Consider the following 14,404-nt stretch of genomic DNA (forward strand, 5'->3'; position numbering starts at 1 on the left):
TTTTTGGCACCTCTAGTTTTATCTCTCCTTTGATTGATTTGGGCAACTTCCCTTCCATTGCTTCTGTCCTTCTACAAAGGAAACTTCCCCCTCAAACGCATCGCTTCGCTTGTTTCCTTGCCTGTTCCTCCGAGCTCTTTCCTCTAGCAGAACGAAGGCTCAAATCGATATTCATAAGCCCTACGAACCGCATTCGAGCCACCTCCACGAGGCTGAAGAAAAAAACCGTCGTGATATTTCTATTTTAATTACTTTATTTATACCCTTTTGATACTTGACGCATATCTCGATCGCCTCAATCGCCTTTCGCCCTGTTTACGCGCCGTTGATATCCTCTCATTTGTATTTTATCCACCCCCTCTTTTTTTTCCCTTTCGCTTTATCTGTTATCTTTAAGAATCCGGCCAAGGTGGCTCTTACTTGCTGTCAAAAATGGACGCAAGCTTTTTGTCCCACCAAGTCAATAGCATTATCGAGCAGCTACATGGCCTGTTTGACGATATTGGCGTTCCTAGTCATGATCGTGAGGCTCGAGAAACCGAGGTACGTCTTTCTTACTGTTCCTTGTCTCATAGCTATAACTGACGCTTGGCGCTTACAGCTTTTCGCTGCTCTCTCCGACACCCTAAACAACCATGTGCGGCAGGTCAACTCAGAAAAGAAGGATCTCATTGAGGAGGCCCAGCAACTTATCTCAGCCATTCGCCAAATGGAGGCGTCATTAGAGGATGGCAAAGAATCTATTAGAGAAAAGGAAGATGACGGGCTGAGAGTGACGTACCCTCTAGTCAGGTGCTTGAAGGTATTGCACGAGAAGCACCAGCAGATTCATAGAATCCACAGAGAGCGCTTTGCCCAGGTGAAAAGTAAGAATGTCATGCACAGCCGATCTTGTCGTTTCCCTCATACTAACTATCTGCAGAACTGGCCGATGCCTTGGAATCCTACTCCTCTCATCTTGAACCAACATTTGTTTCTATTCCGTTGCCCCCAACAAACCCCAAAGCCCCAGTGCCACTTAATTTCGACCTGTCGCCGTCATACGTTGACAAGTTGGACGTTGAGTTCACTCGCGTCTATGACGAATATACACAGCGCATACAAACGGTACAGAGTCTCTCTGAGAAAATCATTTCCCTATGGGCTGAACTAGGGACCCCCCAAGCGCAGACCGACAGCGCTATCGTCAAACACTACCGGGACTCACCCGAGCAACTTGGCTTGCACCAAGAAGATCTCAACCGCCTTGAAATGAAGCACGACAAGCTTTTAAACGAGAAGAAGGCCCGCGAAAAACATCTTAACGACCTCAAGGCGTCTGTGGAAAACATGTGGTCTATGTTAGGCGTAGATGAGGCAGAGAGGAAGGCCTTCCTTAATGCCAACCGTGGCTGTGGCGTGCGCCAGATCAACGAGTTCGAAGACGAAATGTCACGCCTTAGCGAGCTTAAGCGCCAAAACCTGCATCTATTCGTTGAGGATGCTCGTTGCAAGCTACAAGAATTATGGGATGCGCTCTACTTTTCCGAAGATGAGATGCTCGAATTTACACCTGCTTTTTCAGATGTCTACTCAGATGCACTTCTTGATGCTCATGAGCGCGAAATTGCACGCCTAGAGTGCCTTCGTGAACAACGGGCGCCCATGCTTACTCTCATCGACAAACATAAAGACCTGACAGCGCAAAAGGAGGAGCTAGCCCAGTCTAGCCAAGACGCTTCGAGATTGATGATGAGGGGTCAGAAGGGCGAACGCCGCGACCCTGGAAAGCTTTTGCGTGAGGAAAAGATGCGCAAACGTATTGCGAAAGAGCTTCCCAAGGTTGTTGCAGAGCTTCGCAAGGCTCTCGAGAAGTATGAGGGTGAATTTTCTGTCCCCTTCCTAGTGCAGGGTGAGCGGTACTTGGATACCCTTGAAGAAGAGGCTGGGTCTACAGGAAGAAAGGGTGCCGCCTCGCAGCCGCGGCCAAAGACACCTGGTGCTCCGGTTATGCCGTCTAACAGCGCATCATCGACCGCCAAGGCACGTCCCCTTAGTAAAGCCATCTCTATGGGAAATCTCAAGACCAACACTACCGCTGTTACCACCGCTCAATCTGCTGGACGGGGCGCTGCCAAGATGACTGCCGCGGGTGCGAAACAACAGCCACAACAACCACCTAGACCTGCGTCTACTGCTCCCGGGTCTATTGGTCGTTCTGGCTCTGGCAGCCCGACACGCATCCCTGCTAGAGCGCCGCTAGCGAACCTCAAGTATGGTAAGGGCTCTCCTGAGCGAGCACCTGCTCTCCGTCCGAGTTCACGTGCTGAAGCTGGTACATTAAGACACGGAGACGCCCCAATCATGAGAGCGCCTCCACCAAAGATGCGCGACCCTCCACGACTTGAGACACCTATGAACCCCTACAAGGCAGCTGGTCTCCACGATAACATGACGGGATCCATTGTGAGGTCGGTAGAAACCGAGGATGTTTTTGGGCCCCCGTCAGCATCCATAATGGCAGTATCACAATTTAATGCCTCTCGATACGCATACGCATCATCTTCCTCAGCAACCTCTTCAAGGCCTGATTCTTTGCTTGGGGGTCCCCGTCAAGTTTCCGGATCATCAACACAGATCTCTGGATCAGAGAACTGGGAGACATACGACGATACTAGCGAGCCCGAGCCGGATGCCTCGGATGCTTACTATGCTAAGCTCCGGATTGCTCAGGGAAAGCGCTATGCCGAGGAGCTTGCTATGAATCGAAGTATAGAAGATATGAAGGCCCATTCACAGTCACATGCCCCATCATATTCTCACGCAAGCTACCATTCTAATGGATCACAGGGAGGGTATTCTAGCAGTGCGTCTGGTAACAAGCGCATTAGAGGGTTTCCTCAGCCGGTAAACACCCATGGTGTGCTGGTAGATGCTGATGGCAATAGAGTTCCTTCTGGGGGAGAGTGGACGGACGAGGATGCTGGATACAGCTTCTAGACAGATTTCCCTTGGGGTCTGTCTTATCTACATGGAGTGTTTTCTAGTTTCATTCTACGGTCTATATTTGGGCTTGGTGGGCTGGGTGGCTCGCCATGGCTGGGACATGTTCTTGTATTATACATATACAGTTGCAGGTTGGGCTAGTGCCGGACAATGCGGAGGTAAGCCTATGGCTCATGAGGACGGTTGCTTCCGTTCTCATATTTCCTTGTATTTCTTTTTTTTTTCTTTCGTTGCCAGCCTCGGGTGCGTATAGCGGCTTTGTTATTTTCTTGTATCACTTACAACTTGCGGTAATGTACCGTGTTTCCTTTCTTCTTTGACCTCCTCGGTTTCATCTGTTTCTATCTCTTGCTGGGGCATGCTTTAGCTTGGTCTCCTTCATTCTTGTCTTCCCCTGCATATTTATCTGTTCTATTGGTCTTTTTATTGTGGGAGTCTTGGTTGTTTTAGTTTCTTACCTGGGAAGAGGAGTTCTGGCGGATTTGATGGGATGTTTGTTCTTTTCCCTTTTCTTGTGGATTGTTTCTAGATATCATGGCCTAGCATTCTTTTCTTCACCGCATTTGTTGTCTATGAAATGAAGCCTTGAACTGCCTGTCAAAACAAAGTTTTCTTCTCCTTTGATCGTTTTTAGCAGCTGAGTCGCCACATACTTGAACCTGAGCCTAAACCGCATGTCCTCGACGCCCATGGGAATCATCGATATCAAGTGGTGAAGGATGGCCTGTTCTGGATGGGATGTTCGGCCCCTTGGCTTGGATATATTTTACGTATATCGGGATCGCGAAGATGAAACGGCGCTGGATTAGTTGCTGAACGAAGTTATCTGTTTTTAGAGGCTTGTCTGCAAACTCTCGGTTCTACAGCTTTGGTAGTGGGTTACATGTTCACTAGTGGTCTCGTTCTTTTGGCTGGTTGTAGGCCTTGCGCCCAAGGGGGTAGCTGTGCTCCCATCACTTATGGCACTTGTTAAAATCTCCGCCGCCGTCTCTAGCTGGTAGGACATGACTTGGCTCCTGGTGAGGCTCTTGTATTGGAAGACACGGAAGAGGAGTTCAGTCGGGACGCCGGCTCTAGGCGAGTGAATGGTATCATTTCGGAAAACAACCGCCGCGCTCAAAGGAAGCCTATATAGGCCCGGCTATATGTGACTGTTTTCGGCGACCGATATCCTCATTAGTGTAGTGGTGATCATACCTGCTTGTCACGCAGGTGACCTGGGTTCGATTCCCAGATGGGGAGATTTCTCTTTTTGACGCAAGCCACTAAAGTAATCCTGGATGTAGGCTTTCTTCGTTTGTTTCTGTCTCTATCTCTTCTCGATATCTTCAATGTCGACGCTATCGTTTCACTAAATTTGATGCCCACCAAAAACGCCAGCGTTCAATAGTGTACGCAGTCGCGCTGTCTATATTTAGAACAGACCAGGGCACGAAGACAGCAGCGAAATCCTGCACCTTGGAGCGCCTTGTTTTGGTGGGCTGGAGCTAAGGCCTTGTTCCAACATAAATCCAATCCAGCTTGAATTTCTTCCTCTTCACATCGATTCATGGCGTATGGTTAATTGATTTTTGGCTTTTCGGTTTACTGTTTTGCCTCAGCATATTTACCTTCGTTCTTTGATAATGAGAATGCCGTTTGGAACCGGATGAAGCCCGTCTTGTCCAAGACCTTTGCGTCATTGATCTGCTACCGCCGTCTTGTTCGCTCGCTCTCTAAGTCGCTTTTTATTTCTTTGTTTTTCTTTTTTGGGATTAATCTTGTTTTTCTGTTTATTTTCGCTTCGCTTTTCCTTACTGAGCCGTCTCTAATCACCTTGAGGCTTTAGGCTTGTCGCGCTGAATCAGAGTTACTGCAGGCTGACAAAAAGACTTACTACCATGTCGAACAATGCTGCAGCTGCCCTCAAGGGCGCGAGTCTTGCATTCTCATCCTCAGCCGCCGAATCTCGCGTTCAATCGCCCCTGCCGTCTACAAAGCCGAAGCCCAAGCCGAAACCGAAGCCGAAGCCCCAAACAACGACTGTCTCGGGACGTGGTGCAAAATCTGCTTCCAGGTCCTCAGATACGTCACTAGACAACCAACGCAAGCCTGGCTCCCTGGCTGCATTGCAAGCCGCCAACATAAGCACTGGGACACCCACACTACCATCAAAGACTTCTTCGGCTGGCCGGAGCCCGGCATATCCGGGATTAAGTCCCCCGCGATGTGCGTCTCCTAGTGCATCTGTGACGACTGTTGCGTCGACAGCAGGGTCGGCCGCTGGGTCTGCAGTGCTGCCTGGGGTGCGGTATTTGTATCCCCAGGGGCAACAGCCCAACCAGATCCGAAGTCGCCGTCGTATATTGCCGCCTCGTTGGCTGCACATCGTGCTGTATCGCCGGGCCCATCGCCGTCAGTAGCCGTCCGACAAGGCATGGCTACAAAGAGGGGCGAGTCTGTGGGCTCTAATTCCTCTTCAAGTACAGGGCGCAGACGGCCTAGCTCGATAGTTATGCAGAGGGAAAATGCATCTTCTAGGGTGTCTTTGTCAGAGTCTTTGTCGTCGTCAAAAGAAAAGCTTTTGGATACTTCATCAATCGGCCCTACAACATCTCTTATTGGCATGTTTGAAGAGAATAAGCAACCCGAGACTGTTGAATGGAACCGGAATCAAGTAAAACGTGCACCGACAAGACATTCGCTCATGGCTCTGCCTACAAGTCCTTGCAACTCTCTAGATGGCTTTAAATCTCCCGAGTCACAACCAACTAGGGACTCTAAGTTACCCGCGATTGTAGCAGCGCGCCATGTCAGCACAAGCCCGTCTCCAAGCCGACCACATACACCTCAAAGTAGTAAGGAATTGCTATTCCAAGCAGCGCCTGCAGCAGCTCTCAAAGCCACAGTGACACATCGGCAGCGAGCCTCCAGACCGCCAACACCTCCACTCTCCCGCAACTTGTCAAGGCCACGTGCTCCTTCGCCATCAGGATCATCAAGGCGGAGCAGCTCTCCAGAAACGGCTTCTCCGCCTCACACTTTTAACCATAGGCAAACTCTTTCGGTCAGCAGCATTCATAGCTCGCCTGGCCCACAAGTACGGAGAAATTACACCGGCTCAAACACCCATAATTTAAACGAACACAGTTCGGCCATGTCTCTGAACTCCCTTACCGATGCTATGCTTGCTTCTGCCCTTGCCGCGAAGCGCCTAACACCTAGTAGCACTGGGACTTCCAGCGCTATTACACAGCACCACCCAGCTACCCTTGGGGGGCAAGCAGCATCACGGCAAAGGTCACCGCATCTTCTACCAACCCTACGAAATGATCACGGGCCACACGGAAGCGACGAAAACAATGCAGAGAGACGACGCAAGAAACACACCCTAACAAAGATTGGAGCCAAGGGCAAGCACCGCCACCACGAAGGCTCGCGTAAGCGCTGGAGGGAGGAGGTCACTGAGCGCGAACGCAAGCGCTATGAGGCTCTGTGGGCTAGCAATCGTGGGGCGTATCTGGTCGACTCGGTGTATCCTGTGCTGGAACCCGCGGCTATAGCTGCATCGATTGCTGGGAGCATGCTGCCAAAACCACCGGCAGGGATGAAGGCCACGGCTCCGCCCAGGGCTAAGGGGGCAGTAGATGAATCTACGCCCACTGATTCTACTACTGAAATAGCCTCGGATGATAAGCGTGACCTGGTCGCTAATGTAGTCGTGCGTGAGCTGTGGCGCCGGTCGCGGCTTCCATACGATGAGCTAGCAGAGGTATGGGATCTAGTTGACCGGCAAATGCGCGGAGCGTTAAATAAGCAGGAATTCGTGGTGGGTATGTGGCTTATTGATCAGCGCCTAAGAGGACGCAAGATCCCGCATCGTGTGCAGAAGAGCGTATGGGACACAGCAAAGGCGGTGTGGGTTAAACCGGCGCATGGGAAACACCATGAACATCGACATGGGAATGTGCATAGGAAGCGAAGGGACTAGAAGAACGGAGGGGGGGGAGACTGGTGAGAGCAACGAGAACAAAGCGGATGCTTTCTCTGATATTTACGTATATAAAGCGATATATAGATCACACACAACGCGATCTCATAAAGCTGGGCTTCAATTCCAGCTGGTTGTGTTATTAATGTCATATAGTATTAGAATTTAAGCTAAGATGAAACAGGCGCATGCTATGGAAACTAAGATCAAGACCAACACCAACAATTAATAAGGACCATATCGTTGCTAGCCCAGGGCTGTAAGATTGCGCAAGGCTCTTTAGGAAAGATAGCCCCAGCTTGTTTACAGCCATATAGTCCTTTCCGGATCAAATCTGTGCTCTGGATCTGGTGCGGGTCTCCTACTACTTCTCTCAAAGCCATCGTCATTCTCAGGAAACACATGGCCACGTTGGTTGGCCAGCAACGTCGTATTCCCTTGGGTGATGGAATTGGAGTAGTGTGTGTGGCCGTATATCCAGGCTGTGACGCCCTTTGCATCTAGGCCACTCTTTAATAGATCCGAGGAAAAAGCGCAGCTGATGGGTGAGCCGGATTTATCAGGGGCCGAAGAGCCGGCAGCAATAGGCGCATGGTGGGTGATGACCAACACGCGGTCCTGGGGCTTGAGAGTTGGCACCAGTGCAGTGAGCTCCCCTCTTAACCAAGCCAAGTCTGAGCGATGGAGGTGGTTGTGAGCCTCGACAGACCAGTCCTCGATCTTGTTGAAGTCTGGGATACGAGCTCGGACGGCTTCAGAGCTCTCCAACGGTATGTGTGACCATAGCGAGCACCCTAGCACGTGGATGCGGCGCTTAGGACTTGACCCTACGCTTGATGATGACAGCAGGGAGTTTGGTAGGGTGAGAATGGTGCGGTCCTGTTGCAAGAGAACAAAATTGCTTCCAAGACGGCCGGCCATGGCACGGGCTAGGCGCATGCCCTCGGCATAGGTAGCACCATAAAACTCGTGGTTCCCAGGAACAAAGAACACCTTTTCGAAACAACGAGTCTGCGCAGCAAGGAACTCCTCGAGACGAGGATCATTCAGATAACCGATGTCCCCAGCAAGAATAAGATATGGGGCTGTGGGCTGAAACTCAAAGGTAGTGTATTGGCTGCAAAGTTCCAGGTGTAGGTCAGACATATATTGAAAGGCGTATCGTGATGGGTCCATTTTGGTGATGTCCTGGCGATCGGAGTCTAAGCCATAGACGACATTTCGAACTGTAGAATAGAGGGCTGAGATCATTTTGGGAGAAGACGATTGGAGGAGAGGAAAAGAAAGGATGGGCGATGGAGTGGAGGAGTCTTATATACTTTGGAAAAGACGGCAAATGATAATGATGGAAAGAAGGAGGGAAAGAAGAAGGAAGCGAAAAAGGGCCAGACGGGCCATTAAATAAGCCAGGAAAAGAGCGAACGCCCGCCCCCGTATGCACATGTCCCGACATGCATAATTTGCTGGCGGCGCTGGCACTATTTGCTTTCCCCTATGGCTCTATGCAAGACTATTAGTCGCTGTAGAGTCATTCGAGACCTGGCCAGCCAGATTTGCATGATTGTTGGCGTGTCTAAAAGCGATGATGGTGTAGACGCGGCGCGTTTGCTAGTGTGGAAGCTAGAAAGCTAATGGAGCTTGCTATCAAAGATGAGCAAGCCAGGTAGCATTCACCGGCATTTGGTGTAATGGATGAAACAGCTTATTTTTGGCGCCCTAGCTAGTCGACTGCGAAAAGAGGGCGAGGGGGGGGGGCTATTCCGGAAGCTTTGATCGGGGAGGGTTATTCGTCTCACCAATGGCAAAGAAAGGCTTCTGTTGGTTGGCTAATTAGTAAATGAGGCTGGCAGAAGTCGAGATGAATCATTGGTGGGTGCACAAATGCACGCACATGCATACGCACGCAACCTACTAAGACCCAGACGCCGGGGCCGGGAAAGGAAGGCAGAGATTGCCGAAGGCGGGGCCAGCCTTGTGATGAAAGACATAAGACCAAGGCGTGCAAGGCCTATTCAGCCATAAGCTCTTTAATAATTGTGCAGAACATTGTGCGAATAGACAAGATGATGACGTCATAGACAAAATAGAGCAGTCCACATAGGGAAAAAGCTAGGCTGAAGTAAGCAGAAGGCATTGCTGATACTGTACGCAGACGACTAGGGATGCCTGATAAGTGAGGTAGTGATAATGGAAAAAAAAAAATGTGCAATCGCGACATGCGGCATAGTCCAAAAGAGAAGCAGGTAGAAGCTTGCAGCAACTGCCCAAATGAAAAGTACGGAGGTTGTTTGGGCTTGGTAGCACATGAAAAAAAGGGCAGGAAGATGAAAAAATCAGATAAAAAGTAGAAGGAAGTTGTTGGTGGAGCACGACGGAGATACATAAAAAAGATGGGATAGAATCAAGGCAACAGCGATTTTGGCAATATCTCAAAACTCGTGCCTTCTCTGTCTATATTTTCTTCTCTTTTCCTTCCCCTCGGCCCTCTTCTCTATCGCCTCTTCTCAATCGCCATGTCTTCCGTCACCCAAGTCCTCAAGACGCTATTGCTCTCTACCCTGAAGTTGATGTTCTCGAGAATATCAAGCCTACTCTCAAATATGGACTCAATCCAGCTTAGAGAGATGGGCATTGGCTCCCTTGCTTTGGGAATCTTTTTCCTTTGCATGTTAATTTGCTATGCTCCAGTCCCTGTGCGCATTCTAGTATATCTGGGGACAATATCTGTGATATTTTATCTAGACAAATGTCCGTCGCAGGCACAATATACAGATTCTCAGTCTCAAGATGAGAGCCGGGAGCTTTCTGACAGGACGAAGCCTACTATGTCGCCTGAAATCGACCAGGAGAACCCCAAGCAGTGCCGCCAGCACGACGGCGGCGTTGGAGATGATGGCCAGTCCAAAGAACCTCATGTCCAGCAAGACCAGCCCGAAGGCTCAATTTCGCCATTGTTATCGTCCAAAGTTTCACAAAATGCTTTTGAAAACCTAGCTGATGCTTCGGCTTCAGTTGAGGGCCAGTCTCCCGGCGCTTCTAACCTAGCTAGCGCCCGCGACCCCATAGAGCCATGCGCTGATCCTAGCGCTGCTCCCACACAGCCTGAAGGGTCTCCTCCACATGTAAGTCAGGCAAAGATCCCATGCAAGATTAAAGAAAGGGCTATGACTAACGATAGGGCTTCTGAGTTTAAGGAAAAGAACGAAGGCCAGGCCGGGAGTCGGGCCAGCGTAAAGATCACAAATAAGGCCAAAGTCGGGGTAGAGACGGCTGTCTCATCAGACGCCTACTGTAGCCTCAACAATGGCATCCCTGGCGATGCTGCCTTGGAAAATGGAGACGCAGATGCAGCTGACAATGTCGAGCCAGAAAATACCAGCCCGGATAATGCTACGGCCGTTGGCCCCGAGCTGACTGGGGCGCAAAACAGCGACAAGGTGCTTGCTGATAAGCAACCGGTCGACCCCCAGGCACCCGGGACACCTGAGGCTGCCGGAGGGTTGAATACCATTCAATCTGACCAAGGCGAGTCTAATGGTGGTATTAACAATTCTGATAGTGGCCCTGACGCTTCCGCCGACATTTTAGGAGGGGGTGAAAGCGGCATCGAAGAAAACAGCGGTGATGCAGAAAGGGACGGGGAAAACGCCCCGGAAAATAAACAGGATGGGCAGACCAATGCTGAGGGGAATACGAATAAGGAAGGGAAAAGGACCCGGGATGGAGGCGGGGCTGATGAGGACGGTGGCACAACAGTAGCCACAATGCTCGAGTCTACCAGAGCAGATGCCAGCGCTAGCATGGCCTCTGCTGAAATACCCGCCACTGGAGAAACAGAAATTGCTAATGATGCAAACGCTACAGGAAGCACAGTTTGTGATGGAAAGGCAGGCCAAGAAGCTATCTCGAAAAATAGCCCTGCAGAAAAAGGTTTTGACGTCAAGCCTTCGGGTACACAGAGTCCCGAGGCTACGAAAAGTGACGGAGCTGAAAATGCTAGCAATAGCGGCGAATTGCAGAGGAAACCGAGCCACCGGACTCCTAGTGATCCTGAGAGCTTTGCTGCCGCCAAGAATGCTATAAAATGGGACATGCCCTTGAACTTTCCATTGGCCAGCTTTCACACTCAACACCTTCCAAAGAGGCACAAATCGCAGCGGAGCAGAAAGGATCGACATCACAAGTCGCACAAGTCCCACAAGCACCATAAGAAGCAAAGCCTAAAGCATAAGAAGTCCTGTAAGTTTTTTTATATCCATTTCATACTCCCCTTGACTCTAGACAACAGCATAACCTAACGACATGAATTCTTCAAGTTGCCGAAGGCGAGACTATTGTCGACACCAAAGGAGGACGTGTAGCCCTATGTGAAAATGGAGATATCCTAAAAGAGGGATCAAAGGTGCGCTTGAACGAGGAGATAGCTATGGGTTTTATCGCGAAACACTGCCCGTCAATTACGGTCCCGAAGGTTGTCCATGCCGATTACGGAAAATATGGCCGCATCTACATGACCAAAGTCCCTGGTGTGGTGCTGAGCGATGTGTGGTCGCAGCTCAATGAAGAGACCAAGCTGCGGGTATGTCGCGATATTTGGGCTCTCATCGAGGAAATGCGCAATGTTAAGCGACCCGAAGGCCATTTTCCCGAGCAAAAGTACGTAACAATGGATGGCGGCTACACATTTGACCCGCTGCTCGGTGACCATGATGATCCGAATCCGCCCCTCTTCAATGACCAGATCTTCCGGGAGCGTATTGAGCAGCGCTACCTCAATGCACACCAATGTAAATTCATGCGGCGAAGCCAGCGCATGGAAAGCCCATCTCTAGAACCAACCTCGCAACCGAAAGTGACTAGAGAAATACTCCATCTGCCACACTGCGAAAAGGAGGTGCTGACTCACGGAGATCTGGCACCTGGCAATATCCTAGTCGATCCGGACACGACGCTCATCACGGCAATTCTAGACTGGGAAAGTGCAGGCTGGTATCCGGATTACTGGGAGTGGGCCAAGATTTTGAACCCTTGGAACGATACGGATTGGAAACGTCACATGAAAGTGACATCGCCGTTCAAGGACCAAAATTGGGACGTAAGCGGTATTATGATTGCCCGCCGGCTGTTGCATTGAAAGGCCTGGAGCAGTCGGCCATGGAAGAAGGGGCAATATTTTTTTTTCGGTTGGGGACAACGTTTTATCAACAAGCCAGACAGTTATTGAGCTGCTACAGTGTGCATCAACTTTTGCCTGCGAGTTCATGGATTTGATTGCCTATGCTCTATAACACACAGTGGCTGCTTATCGATAAAATACCAATGAGATGACGTCATCTTAGGCTACTCCAGTGGCTCTTGATCGTGGTGTTGTTGAGTGTGGATTTCCAAGTGACTAGTGGCTTCCTTCCTGGTAGAGAAGGGCCCCAGCCCAGACAGTCCGGAAGTCCAGGGAAAAAGAAATTTATTGCAGAAGTTCAGGGACTTAGCATGGCGCTATTCTTGGGGAGAGCTGAATATATTGGTTTTCTTTTTTGGTGATGAAATTACAGAAGTTACCGCTTGCCAGATACTCTCCAGTAGGCAAAAGATGACAAGACAAGCCAGTAGTCCTGTCCTGACTTTTCCTTTTCCTTTACTAGTAGCACCCAGGCAGAATAGAACCCTGAGCATAGAAAATGGCTGTCCTCGTAAACGTACTTCTTCTTCTTCTTCTTCTTCTGGCTAGCCTTAAACATAGTGAACAAGAAAGAGCGGGGCTGAACGAGACAAGAAGTAATGTTGCAACCGAATTCTTGATGTATGTTTGAATCAGTTATGTCATGAATACAGGAAGATTACGAGGAACTATGCTCTCCCCATCACCAGATGAAGAACCCTGGCCATTGGTTCATCTAGCCCGATAGCCAACCACGAGAAAAAATGAAGGTTGCAATGTCCAGAAATCGGAACCTCCTTCCTTCCATTCTTCCTTCCTTCCTTTCTCTGCATCTGAAATTTCTTTTTAACTTGACAGGTTTCGTCGCAGCTGCCACTTCAGGAAGGCCGGCCCTTCGTTAATAGAGATGAGGGAAGAGTTTTCAAGTAGGGTGGTGATGTTTTATAGTGTTACGGTAGATCATGGAGCGGCAGAAATGAAGGAAGGAAGGAAACTTCACCCATACCTCCCCCGGCAATTAGAAAAGACTGTCTAGAGCAATATCCACGCAACTAGCCAGCGAAAAAGGCAGCTAGTCCTTCATGCCTGCCTTTTTTTTTATTTTTGCTTATCTTCATCCTCATAAGCCCAAATTACAGGAAAAGAAGAATTAGTAAGTAAATTAGCGATGAAGGAAGGGAAAGAACTTTGGTAGGTAGGCTGTTGCCAATCGGAGTAGGTAGATCCTTCTTGGAGTAATAAAAGAACAAGAGGAAGCTGCTGGCTGGAGCAAAGGACGCCCCCCCCCCTCCAGTCTTGTCACATCAAGCCTTGGACTTTTCAGACCTCCAGCAAACGCTTGGAATGCAAGACGGCTTTGTTGATCGACCTTTGTGAGTTAATTCTTTTTTGCCCCATATCTTCTGACTATCATAGAAGGGTTTGGGCCTCCCTCCACTCTTGTCTTGCCCACACCAACAACACTCGTACCATTGACGGTTTAAAACGCCCCTTGTCTATGAGGGATGTCTGTCATCATTCATATAACGTAATGTTGAGTCACTCCTTCATACCGGGTAGAAAAAAAAAGAAGCTCAAAACAATAATCTTCAGCTGTCCATCACTTTATCCCGAAGCTAAGCCAAGCCCATGTTGCTGACTACTGGGAGATGATTGTCTCAAGGAGGCCTCGCTTAGATTGGTGGCCACATGAGCAGATTTCAGGTTATATGTGTGGTATATTAGACACAGCAGAACTGTATAGATCTGAGTAGAATAAAACGAAAATGCCTAACAGTTAAAAAACGCCCATTCATAATGCACATATACGACCGACCCGTAGATATCCCAAACCAAAACTGGCAGCAACGATCAACAATGACAATGCAAGATATGCAATATGCTGAAGTGGTATGGGCAATAAAAGAGACAAACTTGCCGACGGAAACGAAAATGAAAAGACCAAAGGTAATAAATAAACAGTAGGAAAAAAAAATGGTAGCAAATGGAAGCGCTGGGTTACTGTTTGCTGTTGTGGCAGTATCATCATAACGTACTGCGCGTCCCTGTCCTTGAGGATGGATTATCTTTTGTGTGGACTGTTCTCCTTAACCCTGTGCTTGAACCAGGACGTAATGCAAGATGAAATAAAACAAAAAGCAAGACAAATAAAAATACGGATGAAAAAAAAGAAAGAAGGAACATCGGCGAATATTCGGAGGACGAGCTTGATTGTTGGCCTGGGGCCTTTGAAGCCAAGGATGGGGGTGAAGTAGGCGTAAAAAAGAGGCTAGTAAGTCGTAGTCGGTGGTCGT

General features: G+C 49.3%; 4 protein-coding genes across 4 annotated transcripts; 3 read left to right on the top strand and 1 right to left on the bottom strand.

Annotated features, from left to right (window-relative positions):
* Positions 1–432: 432 nt before the first annotated feature.
* On the top strand, positions 433–2,979 carry HOO65_010781 (Anaphase spindle elongation protein 1; the record flags this gene model as incomplete). The annotated part of the gene is made up of 3 exons (XM_071005463.1): positions 433–543; positions 602–866; positions 923–2,979. The coding sequence occupies 3 exons, from the start codon at positions 433–435 to the stop codon at positions 2,977–2,979; spliced, it is 2,433 nt and encodes an 810-aa protein (XP_070862603.1).
* A 1,886-nt stretch (positions 2,980–4,865) lies between these two features.
* HOO65_010782 (Increased rDNA silencing protein 4) lies at positions 4,866–6,955 on the top strand (the record flags this gene model as incomplete). Its single annotated transcript, XM_071005568.1, has 2 exons — positions 4,866–5,193; positions 5,292–6,955. The coding sequence occupies 2 exons, from the start codon at positions 4,866–4,868 to the stop codon at positions 6,953–6,955; spliced, it is 1,992 nt and encodes a 663-aa protein (XP_070862604.1).
* A 303-nt stretch (positions 6,956–7,258) lies between these two features.
* On the bottom strand, positions 7,259–8,206 carry HOO65_010783 (uncharacterized protein; the record flags this gene model as incomplete). Its single annotated transcript, XM_070999800.1, has 1 exon — positions 7,259–8,206. The coding sequence occupies one exon, from the start codon at positions 8,204–8,206 to the stop codon at positions 7,259–7,261; it is 948 nt and encodes a 315-aa protein (XP_070862605.1).
* A 1,262-nt stretch (positions 8,207–9,468) lies between these two features.
* Positions 9,469–12,089, top strand: HOO65_010784 (Dentin sialophosphoprotein; the record flags this gene model as incomplete). Its single annotated transcript, XM_071005447.1, has 2 exons — positions 9,469–11,194; positions 11,272–12,089. 2 exons carry the CDS (start codon positions 9,469–9,471, stop codon positions 12,087–12,089), a joined length of 2,544 nt encoding a protein of 847 aa, XP_070862606.1.
* Positions 12,090–14,404: the final 2,315 nt, after the last annotated feature.

This window comes from Ceratocystis lukuohia, assembly GCF_044167205.1.
Source record: "Ceratocystis lukuohia strain C4212 chromosome Unknown Supercontig1_pilon, whole genome shotgun sequence".
Lineage (NCBI taxonomy): Eukaryota > Fungi > Ascomycota > Sordariomycetes > Microascales > Ceratocystidaceae > Ceratocystis > Ceratocystis lukuohia.